Below are 16405 nucleotides of genomic sequence, written 5' to 3' on the forward strand. Positions count from 1 at the left end.
AGTTTTCATACTATCTACAGATTCTGGGAGTTTGAAGGAAGGCCAGTGTAGGTGTGCCAGATGGTTCATATCCAGCTAGTAAGATGTAAGTGCATGATGTACTTCGAGTGTGTTTATTTGATCAAAAGCTGTTTTGATGTTTTCATATTTTCATTAGCCCTGGTGTCAGGCCTTTTGGGATCTTTGGCCTGCCACACTAATATTCTATTCTGCTGTGCGTTTCCTATGGTGGGAAAATGGGAGGGGGGAAATGTATGGAGGTAGATGATATGCAGCCATAACAACATCCTTTCTAGAAAGCCAAGGTCATCCTTAGTCTCTGCATCTGACTGGAACTGGATGGGTGGAAGCTTCCAGCGTGGCAGTGGGAGATTGGACCATGGGATGGGCTTGTGCGTATGTGGGGGGGGGGGCAAGATCTTGGACTTTCAGCTGGGTGGGGAAAACCATGAAGCTTTCAGATTCGGGTTTTCCCAGATGTGCCAACATGGCTCTCTTCATCAGTTGGAGCTTTGAGGAATCTTTTGCCTCGGACTCTGATTTAATTTTGGGTGCTATTGGGAACCCTGACCCCTGGTGCATCCATTTTTCTAAGGAGCGATGGGTGGTTTTTGGAATCCATTCATGTAAAAGAACTGCACAAATTCTGAAATTGTGAGATGTGATGAGGCTGCCACCGAGGGTTCTCTCTGCGCAGGTGAGAGCTGAAGTTCAGAAAGGAAGCCAGTAGAGTAGAGTAGAATTGGACTAGAATAGAAAATAGAATAGAATAGAAATAATGAAATGAAATATGGAATAGAATAGAGTGGAGTCAAAAAGAATAGAATGGAATGGAATAGAATAGAAATGAAATAATGAAATGAAATAAAATGAAATATGGAATAGAAGAGAGTGGAGTCCAAAAAGAATGAAATGGAATAGAATGGAACACAGAGGAACACAATAGAATAGAATAGAATAGAATAGAATAGAATAGAATAGAATAGAATAGAATAGAATAGAATAGTTCAGATGAATCGGCAGTGGTGCTGCCACAAGGCTCCACCTGCCCTCCCAGACATCATTACAGGCATCATTCTGCGCATGCCCAGGCACTGCAGAACCAGTAGTGAAGGTAATGGGAGACCATCTCTGCCTTGGAGGTCTTCTAGCCCAACGCTTAGCTCAGGCAGGAGGAGACCCCTCCACCATTTCATGTAATTGTGTGACCCCCCATTTTTTGAGCTTCCCAGCCAGATTCCAGCAAAAAAAGTCAATGGGGGAAGCCAGATTCATTTAACGACCACATGACTTTCTTAAGAACTGTTTCCAAAAAGGGCTGTTAAATGGGGTGCAACTCACTTAACCACCACAATGGAAATTCTGTTTCCGGATGTGGTCGTAAGTCGAGGGCTAGCCCTGTTATCCTCAGGGCCGTATCCATCTGAAGGCGAGCAGCAACGGTTACATCACCCAAAGGCGCTGGGTTCAGACCAACGGGAGGGACGAAATGAAAGTCTCCGGCAACGGTTTCCTCTTTTAAAATTACTTTTTATTTTCCTCCTCTTCAATCCTCGCATTCATTCCCCTGAGTGCCCCAACCCAGCTTCCCCCTCAGTGCCTGGATTGACTCCGTAACCTACAAGAAAGTCAGGGAGAAACGTGGAGAGACGCCAACAAGCAGGGGAGAACAACAAAAGGATTGGAGCAGGCAGGCAGGGAGGGAGGGAGGGAGGGAAGGGAGGAGAGGGAGATAAGGGGAGGGAGGCTAAGACAGGGAGAGAGAGGGGGAAGAGATGGGAAGAGGGAAAGAGAAAGAAGGAGAGGGAGTGGGGGAGAGGGGGAGGAGATGAGAAAGAGGGAGAGGGGAGAAGAGAGCAGTAGAAGAGAGAGAGGAAGAGAAAGTGGAAGAGGGAGGGAGGGGGAGACAGGAGATAAATGGAGAGGGAAATGGAGAGAGGGAGAGGAGAGGGAGGGAAGTAAGAGGGAGAGAAAGGGGGAGAGGGGGAGGAGGAGAGAAAGGGGGAGAGAGGGATCAGTAGAAAGAGCGAGAGAGGAAGAGTAAGAGTGGGAGAGAGAAGGACGGAGAGAGAAGGAGATGAAGCGAGAGGGAAATAGAGGAAGGGAGGGAGAGGGAGCACAGAGGGAGAGGGAGGGAAGAAAAGGCAGAGAAAGGGGGAGAGAGAGGAAGAGGGAGGATGAGATAAAGAGGAAGGGAGAGAGAGGGGAGGGAGGGAGGGAGGGCGTAAGAGAGAGAGAGGAGGACGCAAGAAACACACCAGGGTGGGAAAAATTAACCCCGCCAGCCAAACACCGAAAAGGAGAAAGTTGGAAAGACCCCAAAGGACGGAGAAAAGACACCCACCCACCCACCCCTTCCTTCCTCCTCCTCCTCCTCCCCCCTTCCCTTCCCCAGGAAAGCCAAGTGCCCAGGGGCTCCCGTCTTTGGTACAAGAGCTTCAGAGCCAGAAGTCCGCAAAGCGTCCCCTCCAGTCTCCGGAATGTCCCGTCTGCAGGGACGGCTCTGCCAGAGGCTCCCTTTGACGTAGTAGCCGCGTTGGCCGGCCGCTCCAGAGCTCCGGCCGCCAATATTCGAAGCCGGCAGGCGGTTGTGCAAGGAGGCCCGCGAAGGGCCCCCGGTCTTTGGTCAAGCGCACGATTGTTTCCGATTGTGGGGGAGGACAGTACCAATAGGAAGCGAGGGAGGCTCCCAGCGTGGATCGGCTGCAGCTGTTCTGCGCACTCCATGGCAGCCTAGACAGCTGTGAGTTGGACCCCCAGGAGCCCCCTCCCCTCCCCCCTCCCCCTTGGCACATCTGAAAGAACATGAGGTAGATGAAATCACTTGCGCTTCTTCTTTGGTACTTTTGAGATTCTGCCCTCTAACAAAAGAAACACCCGTCCCCGGCCCCCCCATCCCCTCCCCACCCCCCCAAACCCAGTGATTCCCAAGGAGACACAATCCTCTTCCCGCCCCCCAACCCAAGGGACGCCTCAGCACCCCAAGGGGTTGCCTCCCCCCCCACCCCCCCCACCCAACCTGTTCCCTCAAAGCAACGACTTAAAAGTGCAACCCCAGAAATGGGCGGTTTGGTTGTGTCCCTAGGGAGGAGGCAGCGTGGGGAGGGGGGAAGATGGGGAGGAAGGGAGGGTTGGGCTGGGGCCAGGCTGAGAATGGACGTTATGGAGCCACCGGGTGTCCTCAAGCGGCTCTGAAGGCGAAGGCGGTTTCGATCTAACCCTCAATCCTCTCTCGACTGGCCTGTTCCACTCACAAGAGCCAAGGTGGCGCAGTGGTTAAATGCAGCACTGCAGGCTGACTGCTAGATCAGCAGGTCAGCGGTTCAAATCTCACCGGCTCAGGGTTGACTCAGCCTTCCATCCTTCCGAGGTGGGTAAAATGAGGACCCAGATTGTTGTTGGGGGCGATATGGTGACTCTCTGTAAACCGCTTAGAGAGGGCTGAAAGCGGTATATAAGTCTAACTGCTATTGCTATAAGGTCTCCCTGCCTTAACAGAAGGACAGAATGGCAGAGTTGGAAGGGGCCTTGGAGGTCTTCTAGTCCAACCCACTGCTGAAGCAGGAAATCCCGCGTTGTTCCAGGCAAAGGGTTGTCCAACCTTCACCTCAAACCTTCCGCCTCCCCAGAGTCGTAGGCTGGAAAGGACCTTGGTGGCCTTCTAGTCCAACTTCCTGCCCAAGGCAGGAGACCTTATACCATTCTGGTCAAACGGTGGTCCGATGGGTTTGGTTTGGGCTTTCAGGAAGGTCTTCTAGACCTCCGGTGATGGAGCTCACCCAGAGCTCTTGAGAAGCCAGTCATTCCATTGATGTTCTCGTTGTCTCGTTGATGTTCCTTGCTTCTAGACTGGATCTCTCTTTAACCAGCTGCCTCCTTCCTTTGGTCCATCCCATGAGCCTGACGCTCATATGTCCTGCTGATCTTCTAACCATTTCCCCACCCTTCTTGGTTCTGAGATGCTCTGGATAGGAATGCCATGCAGCTGTCACTAGAACTAATGCGCCATGAGATTTAATCACCCCACTGTCACACTCACCCAGCTGCAGCTTCTCCCAAGATCTTTGATTTGGTTGGGACTGGCAACCACTCCCAACCACTGTTGGGCTGAGCCCCAGACCCCAGGGGTGAGTGTGCAAAGAATTGGTGACTGTACACACACTCAGAATCGGGGTGGTAGGACCCTGTGGCGGTGAAGGCTGGGAAGTGGGGGAAGCATGTTAAGAGCATGGAGCTACGCCTGGTCGGGGAATGGTGGAGAGGGTGAAGATGCCACCATGTTCCAGGTGAAGACTCCTCACCACCATCAAGTCCTCGGGAGAACCCAACTGATGCCCAGCATCCAACCCCCGTCAAGGAAATCAATGCGGGTGGAGAAGCCGTAACTGTGGTTCCCCAGCTCCACCACGGCTCCAGAATAACAAACTTGCTCAGCTTTTTCTTGGAGACCTCCAGTGATGGGAGCACCCACAACCTCTGGTGGCAAGCCGTTCCACTGGTTAATCAGCTCCCTCTGCCGCCTCCTCAGTCTCTCTTCATCCTGTCCTTCGCCCTGCCCCGAAGTCCCTTCCCAAGCCCCTCCAGGGCTGGGGGCCTCACCCCATGCCACCCTGAACCAAGAACACAGGTGCCCCTACGAGGTCCCCACGCTGGATGGCAGAGTGGATGGCCGTTGTCCGAGGGGTGGAGGACAGCCTGCAGGGCTTCTCCTCTCAGGGCGAGGTGCTGGCCGGAGCACGTCCCCGAGATGTGGTGGAGAACAGCGGGCTGGGTGGCATCCCTGTGGTGGCATGGCTGTGGGTGCCTCCCGCAGCGCCCAGGAGGCCCGACCGCCTGGCAAACAGCACGCCTGTCAGAGGGAGAGAGGTGCTAAGTTGGAGATGGTCAGCACACACAGCCACCCAAATCCAGGCTCTGCCCTCTGGAAGCCCCCACCCCCCCCCCACCCCAAATCTTCAAGGCAACTGGACTTCCCCTCCCAGAATTCCCAGCCAGCCTCACACCTTAAATTTCCAGAGGCTGGAAACCCCTGCTTTGCATTATGCCGGAGAAATGGGCGGATCCTGGATCCTGCTTGCCCCCCAAGCCATCATCCCCCCCCCACCCCCCCAAACCTCTCGTTTAGCAGCTGCCTCTCCCAAAGCCAGCCATTCCTCAGGGGCTGCTACCTCTCCCAGCACCCTTCACCGATGGCCAGAGAACCCCCAGGAGGGAGGGGAAGCTGGGGCTTTGCGCGGCCTCTGGATTTGCAGCCTGCGTTTCACACGAAGTGGGGGGGGGGACGAGGAAGGGGGCTCTTTACCTGTGTAGACAACGCCGTTTATTTCTATCGACATGTTGAGGCTGCTAATGCCGTTGGTGGACAGGTTCAATGCCGCCTCCTGTCTGTCATCTGGGAGGAGACGGAAAAGGGGGGGGGGGTGAGGGAGGCAGAGCAACGGAGGCTCCCACGGAATAAGACCCACGGCCGGCAGAACTCCGAGGCAGGCAAATATCCCCCACGAAGAGCTTTGTTAGGGATGTCATCAAGAACATCATTAAGTGATATTGCATGAAGAACATGCTGAGGAAACCATCGGCACCTGGGCGAACAATTTTGGTTACAACGTGCAATTGGCTAAGTGGGGAAAACTTTGGAGACTTAATCGGAAACGAACAATGGCCACGGCGTATAAAGAAAATCTTTATAAGATGTTCTACAGATGGCATCTCCCCACCACCACCCCAGCACGGCTCTCCAAAATGTTTAAAAATCTGGCTCCAAATTGTTGGAAGTGCAAAAAATAAGTGCCCTTCATGGTATTGGACCTGGGTACTTGAGAGACCGCCTGCTGCCAATTACCTCCCAAAGGCACATTAGATCTCACAGGGTCGGCCTCCTCCGGATTCCATCTACCGGCCAATGCCACCTGGCTACTACCCGGGGGGAGGGCCTTCTCTGTGGCTGCTCCGGCCCTCTGGAATGAACTCCCCGCGGAGATTCGGACCCTCACCTCTCTCCAGGCCTTCCGAAAAGCTGTTAAAACCTGGCTTTGCCGGCAGGCCTGGGGGTGATAAGTTCCCTCCCCTCTCGACATGTATGGTTGTGCAGGAGCCAAGGTGGCGCAGTGGTTAAATGCAGCACTGCAGGCTACTGCTAGATCAGCGGTTCAAATCTCACCAGCTCAGGGTTGACTCAGCCTTCCATCCTTCCGAGGTGGGTAAAATGAGGACCCGGATTGTTGTTGGGGGCAATATGCTGACTCTGTAAACCGCTTAGAGAGGGCTGAAAGCCCCATGAAGCGGTAGATAAGTCTAACTGCTATTGCTATTTATATCTCTATCTCTATCTATCATCTATCTATCTATCTATCTATCTATCTATCTATCTATCTATCTATCTATCTATCATCTATCATCTATCATCTATCAATCTATAGCTATCTTATCTATTATCTATCCATCCAAGGCTCAAGGTTGACTCAGCCTTCCATCCTTCCGAGGTGGGTAAAATGAGGACCCAGATTGTTGGGGGCAATATGCTGACTCTCTGTAAACCGCTTAGAGAGGGCTGAAAGGCCTATGAAGCGGTATATAAGTCTACTGCTATTGCTATTGCTATTGTGCGACTGTTGTCTACTTTTATTATTTGTATTTTGTCTTTTATGTTCCCCCTTTTTTTGCCCTTTGAATTGTTCGCCGCCCTGAGTCCTCCCGGAGAAGGGCGGCATACAAATAAAACAAAAAACAAAAAAAACCAGGGACTTTTTATCATAGGTGGTGGACGTGCAATGAAGCAAAAAGATACTGGAAAATGATTCAATCACGGTTAGAACAAATTGTGGGAGATGAAATTTTGTTCAAACCAGACGTTTTTCTCCTAGGCATAAAACCGGAGGGGTAGAAGAAAGACCTGCTTTATCTAATTATACATGTACTAACTCCGGTGTGTATAACTTATTTTTTGGGGGAAAAAAGAAAAAACACCATCAGAGTTAGACATATTTAGGAAAGTGTTGGCCTGTGCGGAAGCAGAGAGGCTCACTCTGGAACTTAAAAATAAAGGGGAATCGGAATATTTTGAAGTCTGGAACAGATTTTATGACTGGTATAAAGACAAGGTGACGAGAATGGAACGAACTGTAGACAATGTGATTGGATAGAAGGACAGATAATGTATTAGGTAGGCTAACAATTACTGGATGAGATTATTTGTATATAATGTGATTGTATGGTCACTTTGACTTCACGGTGCTGCACTGTTTTAAATGTAAAAACAATACGAATATTTTTTTTAAAAAAAGCCGTGGTGGCGCAGTGGTTAGAGTGCAGGACTGCAGGCGACTTCTGCTGACTGCTGCTGACTGCAATTTAGCAGTTCGAATCCCACCAGGTTCAAGGTTGAGTCAGCCTTCCGTCCTTCCGAGGTGGGGAAAATGAATATCTCTTAAGTCAATCTTTATTTAGATAGACTAAGAAGTATCTCATTTATAAATTATTTTCTCTCAGCCTGCCTATTTGAGGAGGGAGAACCTTGTATAGCAAGATTCCTGGAGTCTCTATAGATGCTGGATTGATCAAAAGCCAAAGTCTAAGTACTAGGTATTAAAAATATGAAAAAAAACATGCATTATTCAGTAAGTTGCCCAACAAGCAAATATGTAGAGGGAAAATTAAACTAATTTTTATTCATCTTTTCCTTGATGTTACGAGGGTATATGGCTTTATATGCAGCCTATAAAATAGGTCATTTGCTGGGGGGAGATGCCGTCTATAGAACATCTTATACAGATGTTCTTATAAGCCGTGGCCAATGTGCTGACTCAATTTGCTAAAAATCTGTAAACCGCTTAGAGAGGGCTGAAAGCCCTATGAAGCGGTATATAAGTGTAATTAATAATAAAATAAAAAATAAAATTGTTAGTTTCCGATTAAGTATCCAAAGTCCATTCAGAATGTACTTTATTTAAGTACATAGGCACAATGGTGCAGTGGTTAAGAGTGCAGTACTGCAGGCTACTTCAGCTGACTGCTAGCTGAAGGTCGGCAGTTCAAATCTCACCAGTTCAAGGTTGGCTCAGCCTTCCGTCCTTCTGAGGTGGGTCAAATGAGGACCCAGATTGTTGGGAGCAAGAGGCTGACTCTGTAAACCGCTTAGAAAGGGCTGGAAATCCCTGTGAAGCTGTATATAAGTCTAAGTGGCATTGCTATTCCTTCCCTTTCCTTCTTCCTTCGCCTATGGTGGTGCAGTGGTTAGAGTACAGTACTGCAGGCTACTTATGCTGACTGCTGGCTGCCTGCAATTTGGCAGTTCAAATCCCACCAGGCTCAAGGTTGACTCAGCCTTCCCTCCCTCTGAGGTGGGTAAAATGAGGACCCAGATTGTGGGGGGCAAGAGGCTGACTCTGTAAACCGCTAAGAGAGGGTTGTAAAGCATTGTGAAGCGGTATATAAGTCTGTGCTATTGCTATTCCTTCCTTCCTTTTCCTCCTTCCTTCCATCCATCCATCCATCCATCCTTTCTTCCTTGAGCTATTATGGTGCAGAGGTTAGAGTACAGTACTGCAGGCTACTTCTGCTGGCTGCCAGCTGCCTTCAATTTGGCAGTTCGAATCCCACCAGGCTCAAGGTCGACTCAGCCTTCCGTCCTTCCAAGGTGGGTGAAATTGTTGGGGGCAAGAGGCTGACTCTGTAAACCACTTAGAGAGGGCTGTCAAGCACTGTGATGCAGTCTAAGTACTTTTGCCATCATATTGGCACATATCTGGTGAAAACCAACTCTGAAGGGAATCGGGCGGCATATAAATGCAATTAAAAACAAAAAAACCCCTGAATTAATTTTCCCCGCAGAGAGTGCAAAGAACTGGGGACTGGCGATCGGCCTGGTGGGAGTAGTTTCCACAGCCTGCCAACCAGGGGTGAAATGCTACTGGTTTGGGCCGGTTCACCCAACCAGTAGTAAAAAAAACACTTTAAAAGTTTTTTTTAAAAAAACTTCCGCCGATTGCACTTCGCACAGCTGATCTTTGGAACTTTTTGTTTTTACTTTTTAAGCATTTTTTTTTTTACTACAGGTTCTCCGGAAACGCAGGGGTGGGGGTGGGGGTCCGTTTTTGCTCCCAGCAGCAAAACCTGTTAGGTCAAAAACAGGGGGTGGGGATGCTGAGAAAGAGAGAGATGGAGAGGGATGGATGGATGGAGGGAGGGAGGGAGAGAGAGAGAGAGAGAGAGAAAGAAAATAAAAAGAGATAAAGAAAAAACAAATGAAAGAAAAGAAAAAGAGAAAGAGTGAAAGAGAAAGAAAGAAAGAAAAGGAAAAAGAGAGAAAGAAAGAAAAAAGAGAGAAAGAAAGAAAGAAAAGAAAAAGAGAAAGAAAAGAAAAAGAGAGAAAGAAAGAAAAAAGAAAGAAAGAAAGAAAAAAGAAAGAAAGAAAGAAAAAGAGAGGGAGGGAGGGAAGAGGAGAGGAAGGAAGGACAACAGACCTGGCCCTTGGCCCTTCAGAGGATAATCCAGGGCTGGAAGGCACCTGGAGGTCATCTAGTCCAACCCTGTTCCAGCAGGACATTGTTAAAGTGAGTTTCTGTCTTTTGATCCCCCAGTTACAGGACCACATAGCCACGCCCACCCAGTCACATGACCCCCACCAAGCCACGCCCACAGAACCGGTAGTAAAATTTAGATCCCCCCCTCCCTGCTGCCGACCCCCCTCCCCGGCTGCCCTGGGGCCAATGCAGAAGAGCTCAAGGGAGATGTTCTCCTCCTCCCCACCTGCGCGGCTGTTGACCTTGATGTTGACTGGGAACTGGGAGGCCATGGCCAGGAGGTTCTGCTGAAGAGCCTGCTGGACCAGGCGCTGCTGCTCCTCGGCCACCAGCGCCATCTTCTTCTCCGGGGGCTCGCTGGTCTCCAGCTTCTCCCGCAGCTGCTCCAGGGCGGCCGCCTGCGATGCCGCCGCTTGTGCTGCCACCAGGTGATGCCCGGCTAGGCTGACCGGGATGGCGATGCGGCTGGGCACCCCAGACGACAGGAGGCTCTCTTCTGCAAGGAGGAGGAGGAGGAGGAGGAGGAGGAGGAGGAGGAGGAGGAGGAGTCAGGAGAAGACAACGAAGATGCACAGAGAATTCTCATGGCTGTCATCTATCTCTGTCTGTCTGTCTGTCTACATTTGTATCTCTCTCTCTCTATCTATCTATCTACCTTTGTAACTATATCCATCTTTGTATCCATCTATCTATCTATCACAATTTATCAGCTGCACAATTTATCAGCTGTCTATCTATCTATCTTTGTATCTATCTGCTATCTGTATCTATCTATCTATCTATCTATCTATCTATCTATCTATCTATCTGTCTGTATATCTGTATATCTTTGTATCTATAGCTATCATCTTTCTATCTATCTATCTATCTATCTATCTATCTATCATCTATCTATCTATCTATCACCATCATCATGGTATCATCTTCTATCTGACCTTTTAACATCCATCCTATGCATCTATTCTGTCATCTATTACATCTATCTGTCTGTCTACAACTATCTACAGTATTATCTATCCTTCATCTATCAATTATCTATTGACCTATATGTAGCTAACTATCTGTAGTTATCTCTCTATCTCTATGTATCTATGCATCTATCTATCTATCATCTATCTTAGTATCTGTCTGTCTGTCTGTCTATCTGTCTGTATCTATCTATCTATCTATCTATCTATCTATCTATCTATCTATCTATCTATCTATCTATCTATCTATCTACTCTCTCTTTCGTCTATCTATCGATCTGTTTATCATAATTTGGTATGAGATTTCCTGTTTTAGCAGAGTTGGACTAGAAGACCTCCAAGCTCCCTTCAAACTCTGCTGTTGTGTTATTTATCAATCAATCAATCCGCTCTCTATTCATCTATCTACGCAGCTCTCTCTCTGTTTATGAACTAGTAGCTTGTCCCCCAGTGTTGGTGGGAGTGGTCTTGGAGATTCCATGATTAGGCTGCTTACTGAAATAGTCATCAACCGAGAACAGAGAGCAACCCCCGTCCTCCCTTCTAGCCCTGATGATGTTCCCTAGTTGGGTCATGAAATGCCTGCAGGGAAATCACCAAACTCAGAGAGCATCAGAATTCACCCTGAGCTACAAATATTCCTTTCTATCCATTATTCTGCTGTGCTGAGAATATATATATATATATATATATATATATATATATATATATATATATATATATATATATATATATATATATATATATATATATATATATATATATATATATATATATATATATATATATATATATATATATATATATATATATATATATATGTTTTCTGAGGTTTTCGCGGGTGTTAGTATGTAGGTCTCTAGTTGTTCGGGTTTTCTCCCGCGTAGAATTGGATATGTCTTTGCGACGTTTCGACGAAGTCACATTCGTCATCTTCAGGCTGCTGCTGACTACTAGGTTTGGTGTTTCCAGGAGTAGTTTAGTTTAGTTTAGTTTTTTAGTTTGTTTATTATTTATAGGCCGCCCTTTTCCAGTGTGGGATCTTGGCTGTTTGTCCCTTATAACTGCTGGTAGGGGATTAAATTTAATATATATATATATATGGGCCCTTCCCACATGTGTTGAACCACAGCTCCCATAAGCCACTGCCAAGCAGCAAGCATGGAGGGGGGCTGCATTTAGAAAGGAGCAGACAATGATGGCTTCGGCATTCTTCTGACTCTCTGCGAGAAAAAACTGGGTTTGCAAGTGGGGGGAAAAGCCGAGTGGGTCCTTTTCCAAGTTTATTTATTTACTTTGGTCCGTTCACAGCCGAGCCTTTTATCAAGGAACAGCCTGGAATGCAATTAAAACAGATCAAAACCACTCAATGCGGCTTTTCCTCCCCCTTCCTTTTTTCCTTTCCTTTTTCCTTTTTTTTGAGTTTAGGTTTACTTTAGAAAGAAGTGATTTAGCCCAGTTATAACACCACAGTGACTGATGACCTTTTTTTTCACGCTTCGTTGCAGCCTCACCGTGGTCAAAATTCAGCCGCTTGGCAACTGACTCGTATTTATGACGGTCGCCATATCCCAGGGGTCACGTGTCCCCTTTTGCGACCTTTCAACAAGCAAAGGGAATGGGGAAGCCGGATTCACTTAACAACTGGGTTCCTAAAATAACAGCTGCAGGGATTCGCTTAACAACAGCGGCAAGAACGGTCGTAAAATGGGGAAACTCACTTAGCAACTGTCTCGCTTAGCCATGGAAACGTTGGGCTCAATTGTGGTCATTCGGAACTCCCTGCACCCCCAAAAAGGGAGCATTTTCCTGCAGAGTTTACTAGTAGAATGGATTGAAATACGATAAATGTTTTCAATGGCCTATAGCTAATATGATATGAGGGAAATAGATCAATACTATTAATTGTGGATATGAAATGTTTACTGTACAAAATTGAATTTGAGGATATATGTTATCGATAGCAAAACAGAATAAGAGATGGAAATGAAATGTTAAATTTGATTAACTTGGAGAGGCGGATAATGATATTGTTTATATATTAAGAAGAAATTAAAGCTACCATATTTTTCAGTGTATAAGACGCTCCAAAGTATAAGACGCGTCTAGCTTTTGGGGAGGAAAACAAGGGGGGAAAAATCTGCTTCTGCCTCCCAGCCATTTGCCTCCTTGCAGCAAACAGCAAACAGTACAGACGACAGACATCGTTTGTAGTGTTACATTTCAGACAGTACAGATGCTGTTAAAATTGATGTGGCTTTCTGGAAGTATATAAGTTCTTCTCTGCTATTTAAAAGGAGATACAATAGCACTGGGCCTCTTCGGATCAAGCACCTATTTTAAAAAGCTTCTTCATTTTGTTAAGCTGTCCAGAACAATAATAAAGCAGCCTTTAAAAAATAAGTCTAATAATTTGAACATTCTATAGGCGTTTATAGTTATTGACTTAACCTCCTTGCAGCAAACAGCCTGATAAGCACAAGAAGAAGAAAAATCTGCTTCTGCCTCCCAGCAATTTGCCTCCTCCAGCAAACAGCAAGTTTCACTTTCAGTTTCAGTCGGGGGGGGGGGGGCTCCTGATCATCAGTTGTTTCAGGCTGCAGGGATTTCCATAGTCTATTGTAGCTTCCGCAAGCCCGTTTTCCCCCTTTGCTGCAAGGAGGTAAATTGCTGGGAGGCAGAGGCCAAAGGGTGGGGGGCGGTGGGTGGGTGGGGCTACATTCAGTGTATAAGACGCACCCAATTTTTCACCCTCTTTTAGGGGGGGAAGAGGCGCCTTATACTCCGAAAAATACAGTAAGCTGAAAAATATGGGGAAAAAATAAGATGACTGAAAATGGAAATACAATGAACTATGTATAAGAGAAGATGTAAAGGGGGGAAAGCTGAATTGTGGTCTTTTAGATCGAACTGTACCCTGTTGTAATATAGTTCCGTGTGTAGGCGTGGAGGTCACCCATGGCCCAGTGCATAACAGGGCATGCGCAGCCACGCTGAACCACAGGAAACAAACTCCATAACATCCTGATATCCTGATAGTGCAGAACATAACATCTGATAGTTCATAACAAAACATCCTGACCAGGATTTGACCATATATAGACAGAACTTCCCTGAGCAGTAGATTAGAAATTGTAGTTTTACAGGCTGTTTTAATCACATGCTGTTGCTCCTCCTGCCTTTGTTCTATCCCAATAAAAGGGGCTCTCAGGTTCTCATCTGGGTCGCTCCATCCCGAGAAAGCTTGACTCCTGTCTTTTCTCAACATTGGCCTCATGGACGACCCACGGGAACATCACATTTGGTAGCAGAGGATGGTAACTTCACAGTACCACCCCCCCAAAGGGTGTATTTTCCTGCAGAGGTTCAGCCTTTCACCCTTGCTCTGCCTTGGCCCCTTCCTTCCCTCCCACCCGCCTCCTTACACCAGTCTGAGCCCCTCACCATTTTTGACGGTGCGAGCCTGTCCGATCTGGCTCCCGTTGTGGGTGGCGATGGTGAGGGAGGGCAGAGGGACCTTGGGGGAAGCGAGGGTGGCTGGCGTGCCCGTGGGTGAGTAGCTGAACAGGGTGGCCCCAAACATCTGACGCCTCCCTTCCCGGCGGTTGCTGTCAATGGCGGCCTGCAGCTCTCCGGGGGAGCTTAGGCCCTGCTTGTCACATTCATAAGGGTAGAGATACTTCATGTACCTGCGGGGAGAAGCAGAGAGGTTGGCAGAGACCCCTTTCCATTGGCACAGCTGAGACATGCTACATGGACACAGAACATAGAACTACAGGGCTGGAAGGGACCTTGGAGGTCTTCTAGTCCAACCCCCTGCTCAAGCAAGAGGCCTTATATTATTACAAATGGACGTCCAGTCTCTTCTGGAAAACCTCCAGTGATGAAGGACCCACAACCTCTGGAGGCAGGTTGTTCCACCGGTTCATTGTTCTCACTGACAGAAAATTCCTCCTCGTTTCTAGGTTGAATCTCTCCTTGGTCAGTTTCCATCCATCATTCTCTGTCAGACCTTCTGGGGCTTTGGAGAATAGCTTGACCCCCCCCTCCGCTCTGTGGCAGCCCCTCAAATATTAGGAGGCTGCTCTCATGTCACCCCAGTTCTTCTTTTCATTAAATTAGATATGCCAAATTCCTGCAACCCTTCCTCATATGTTTTAGTCTCCAGTCCCTTAATTTGTTGCACTTTTCTGCACAATGAGTTATGATAAGAATTTAGGTAGGTTTTAGAGAAATCTGGGAAGGACCAGGGGGAAGAGAGAGAGAGAGAGAGAGAGGTGGGTTTGATTTATTAATTGGATTGTTTGATGTGACACCCATTGTAGACTTCAAGAATGGGCAGCAGTAGAAATCCTTGAAGATGTTGTTTGACACGTGTGTGGCTTTTCATACGAAGAACCCAGCTCCAACGCTGGATGTTTTCAGGAAGAGACTGGAGTGGACTGGAAGACCTCCAAGGTCCCTTCCAACTCTATTATTCTGTTAATTAACCCAGTGAAACGGCTTCCCTCCAGAAGTTGTGGGATGCTCTCCATCACTGGGGGTTTTCAAGAAAAGATTGGACAGCCATTATCCAAGATGGCACAGGAGTTGGACTAGAAGACCTCTAAGGTCCCTTCCAATTTTGTAATTCTGGTCATTCATCAGTGGAACAGCTTCCCTCCAGAAGTTCTGAGTGCTCAAATTAGATGAAGAAAGAGTAATGTTATGTTTAAGTAAAATATGAGCGTTGTTTATAATTGTACGTATGCCAATATATTTAATAGGAACATAAATAAGTGAATATAATTATAAATATGGTTAGAACTATTTTGTTATATTATTATATACTTTATTCATTAAACATGAAGCTCAGCCAACTGAACATTCAAAAATGCATCACAATTATCAGTGACTGGTGCTAATGGTTGATACGGTTTGCTGCCAGCGTCCTAGGTATCAACCAAGTTCCTTCTTAAAATATAAGATGTTCTGAGTAGCCCAGTTTTTTGCAGTTCTGCTGGAAAGCTATAATTTGTTCATGTATCTTGTAAAATTCTTGGACATGGTGCTAAGTGCCCAAATGACGATGGGTATCCAGGGGCCTAGGACGTCGTAACGTACTTTCGTAATATGCGTGCAGATCCAAGCAGTGCGGCTTTTTGCATTTGACGTGGTGATTTTATCAATTTTTAACTGTTTTAAATGTAATTCCAGTGCTTTTGGAATAGCACCCAGTGTGCCAATTACCACTGGAATTACCACTGCTGGTTTGTGCCATAGTCGATTTTTGTTCTTTATTTCAATTAATAGATGTTCTTGACTTTCTTTTAAATAATCAGCCAGTGCATGTTTTTCTTCTTCAACTGTTTGCTTCACTTGTAATAATCCTCTGCCACCTGATTTTCGGGGCAGATATAGTCTATCAGTATCACCACGTGGATGTAAACTGTAGTGCATTGTCATTAGTTTCCTGGTTTTTCGGTCCAAGAGGTCCAAATCAGCTTGTGTCCAGTTAACTATGCCAGCTGTGTATCTTATAACTGGTATTGCCCAGGTGTTTATGGCCTTGATTGTATTTCCACCATTCAATTTAGATTTCAAAATTTTCCTAACTCTGTTGGTGTACTCTCGCCTGACAATAGTTTTTACTTCTCCATGCTTGATGTTATCCAACTGCAGAATGCCTAAGTATTTGTAGGCTTCATTTTCTTTGCATTTAATTAGTTGGCCATTGGGCATTTCAATTCCCTCATATGCAGTGATTTTGCCCCTTTTTATGGATACAGTGGTGCATTTTTCCATGCCAAACTGCATTGAAATATCGGTGCTGAATACTCGGACTGTGTTTGTCAATGATTGGATTTCTATTTCTGACTTTCCATAGAGTTTCAAATCATCCATATATAGTAAATGCGAAATTTTTTCAGCTTCTTT

General features: G+C 46.8%; 1 protein-coding gene across 1 annotated transcript in view; it reads right to left on the bottom strand.

The window, feature by feature from the left end:
- Positions 1-4712: 4712 nt before the first annotated feature.
- Positions 4713-16405, bottom strand: part of ARID3C (AT-rich interaction domain 3C) — an 80140-nt gene continuing 68447 nt past the window's right edge. The window contains exons 5-8 of the mRNA XM_087715272.1: positions 13934-14178; positions 9748-10017; positions 5303-5392; positions 4713-4849 (exon numbers count right to left, since the gene is read on the bottom strand). Of these exons, the coding sequence (XP_087571398.1) occupies positions 4713-4849; positions 5303-5392; positions 9748-10017; positions 13934-14178 (742 nt within the window). The remainder of the gene's footprint in view (positions 4850-5302; positions 5393-9747; positions 10018-13933; positions 14179-16405) is intronic.

This window comes from Thamnophis sirtalis, unplaced genomic scaffold, assembly GCF_051295495.1.
Source record: "Thamnophis sirtalis isolate CommonGarterSnake01/CBP01778 unplaced genomic scaffold, rThaSir2_p1.2 scaffold_5, whole genome shotgun sequence".
Lineage (NCBI taxonomy): Eukaryota > Metazoa > Chordata > Lepidosauria > Squamata > Natricidae > Thamnophis > Thamnophis sirtalis.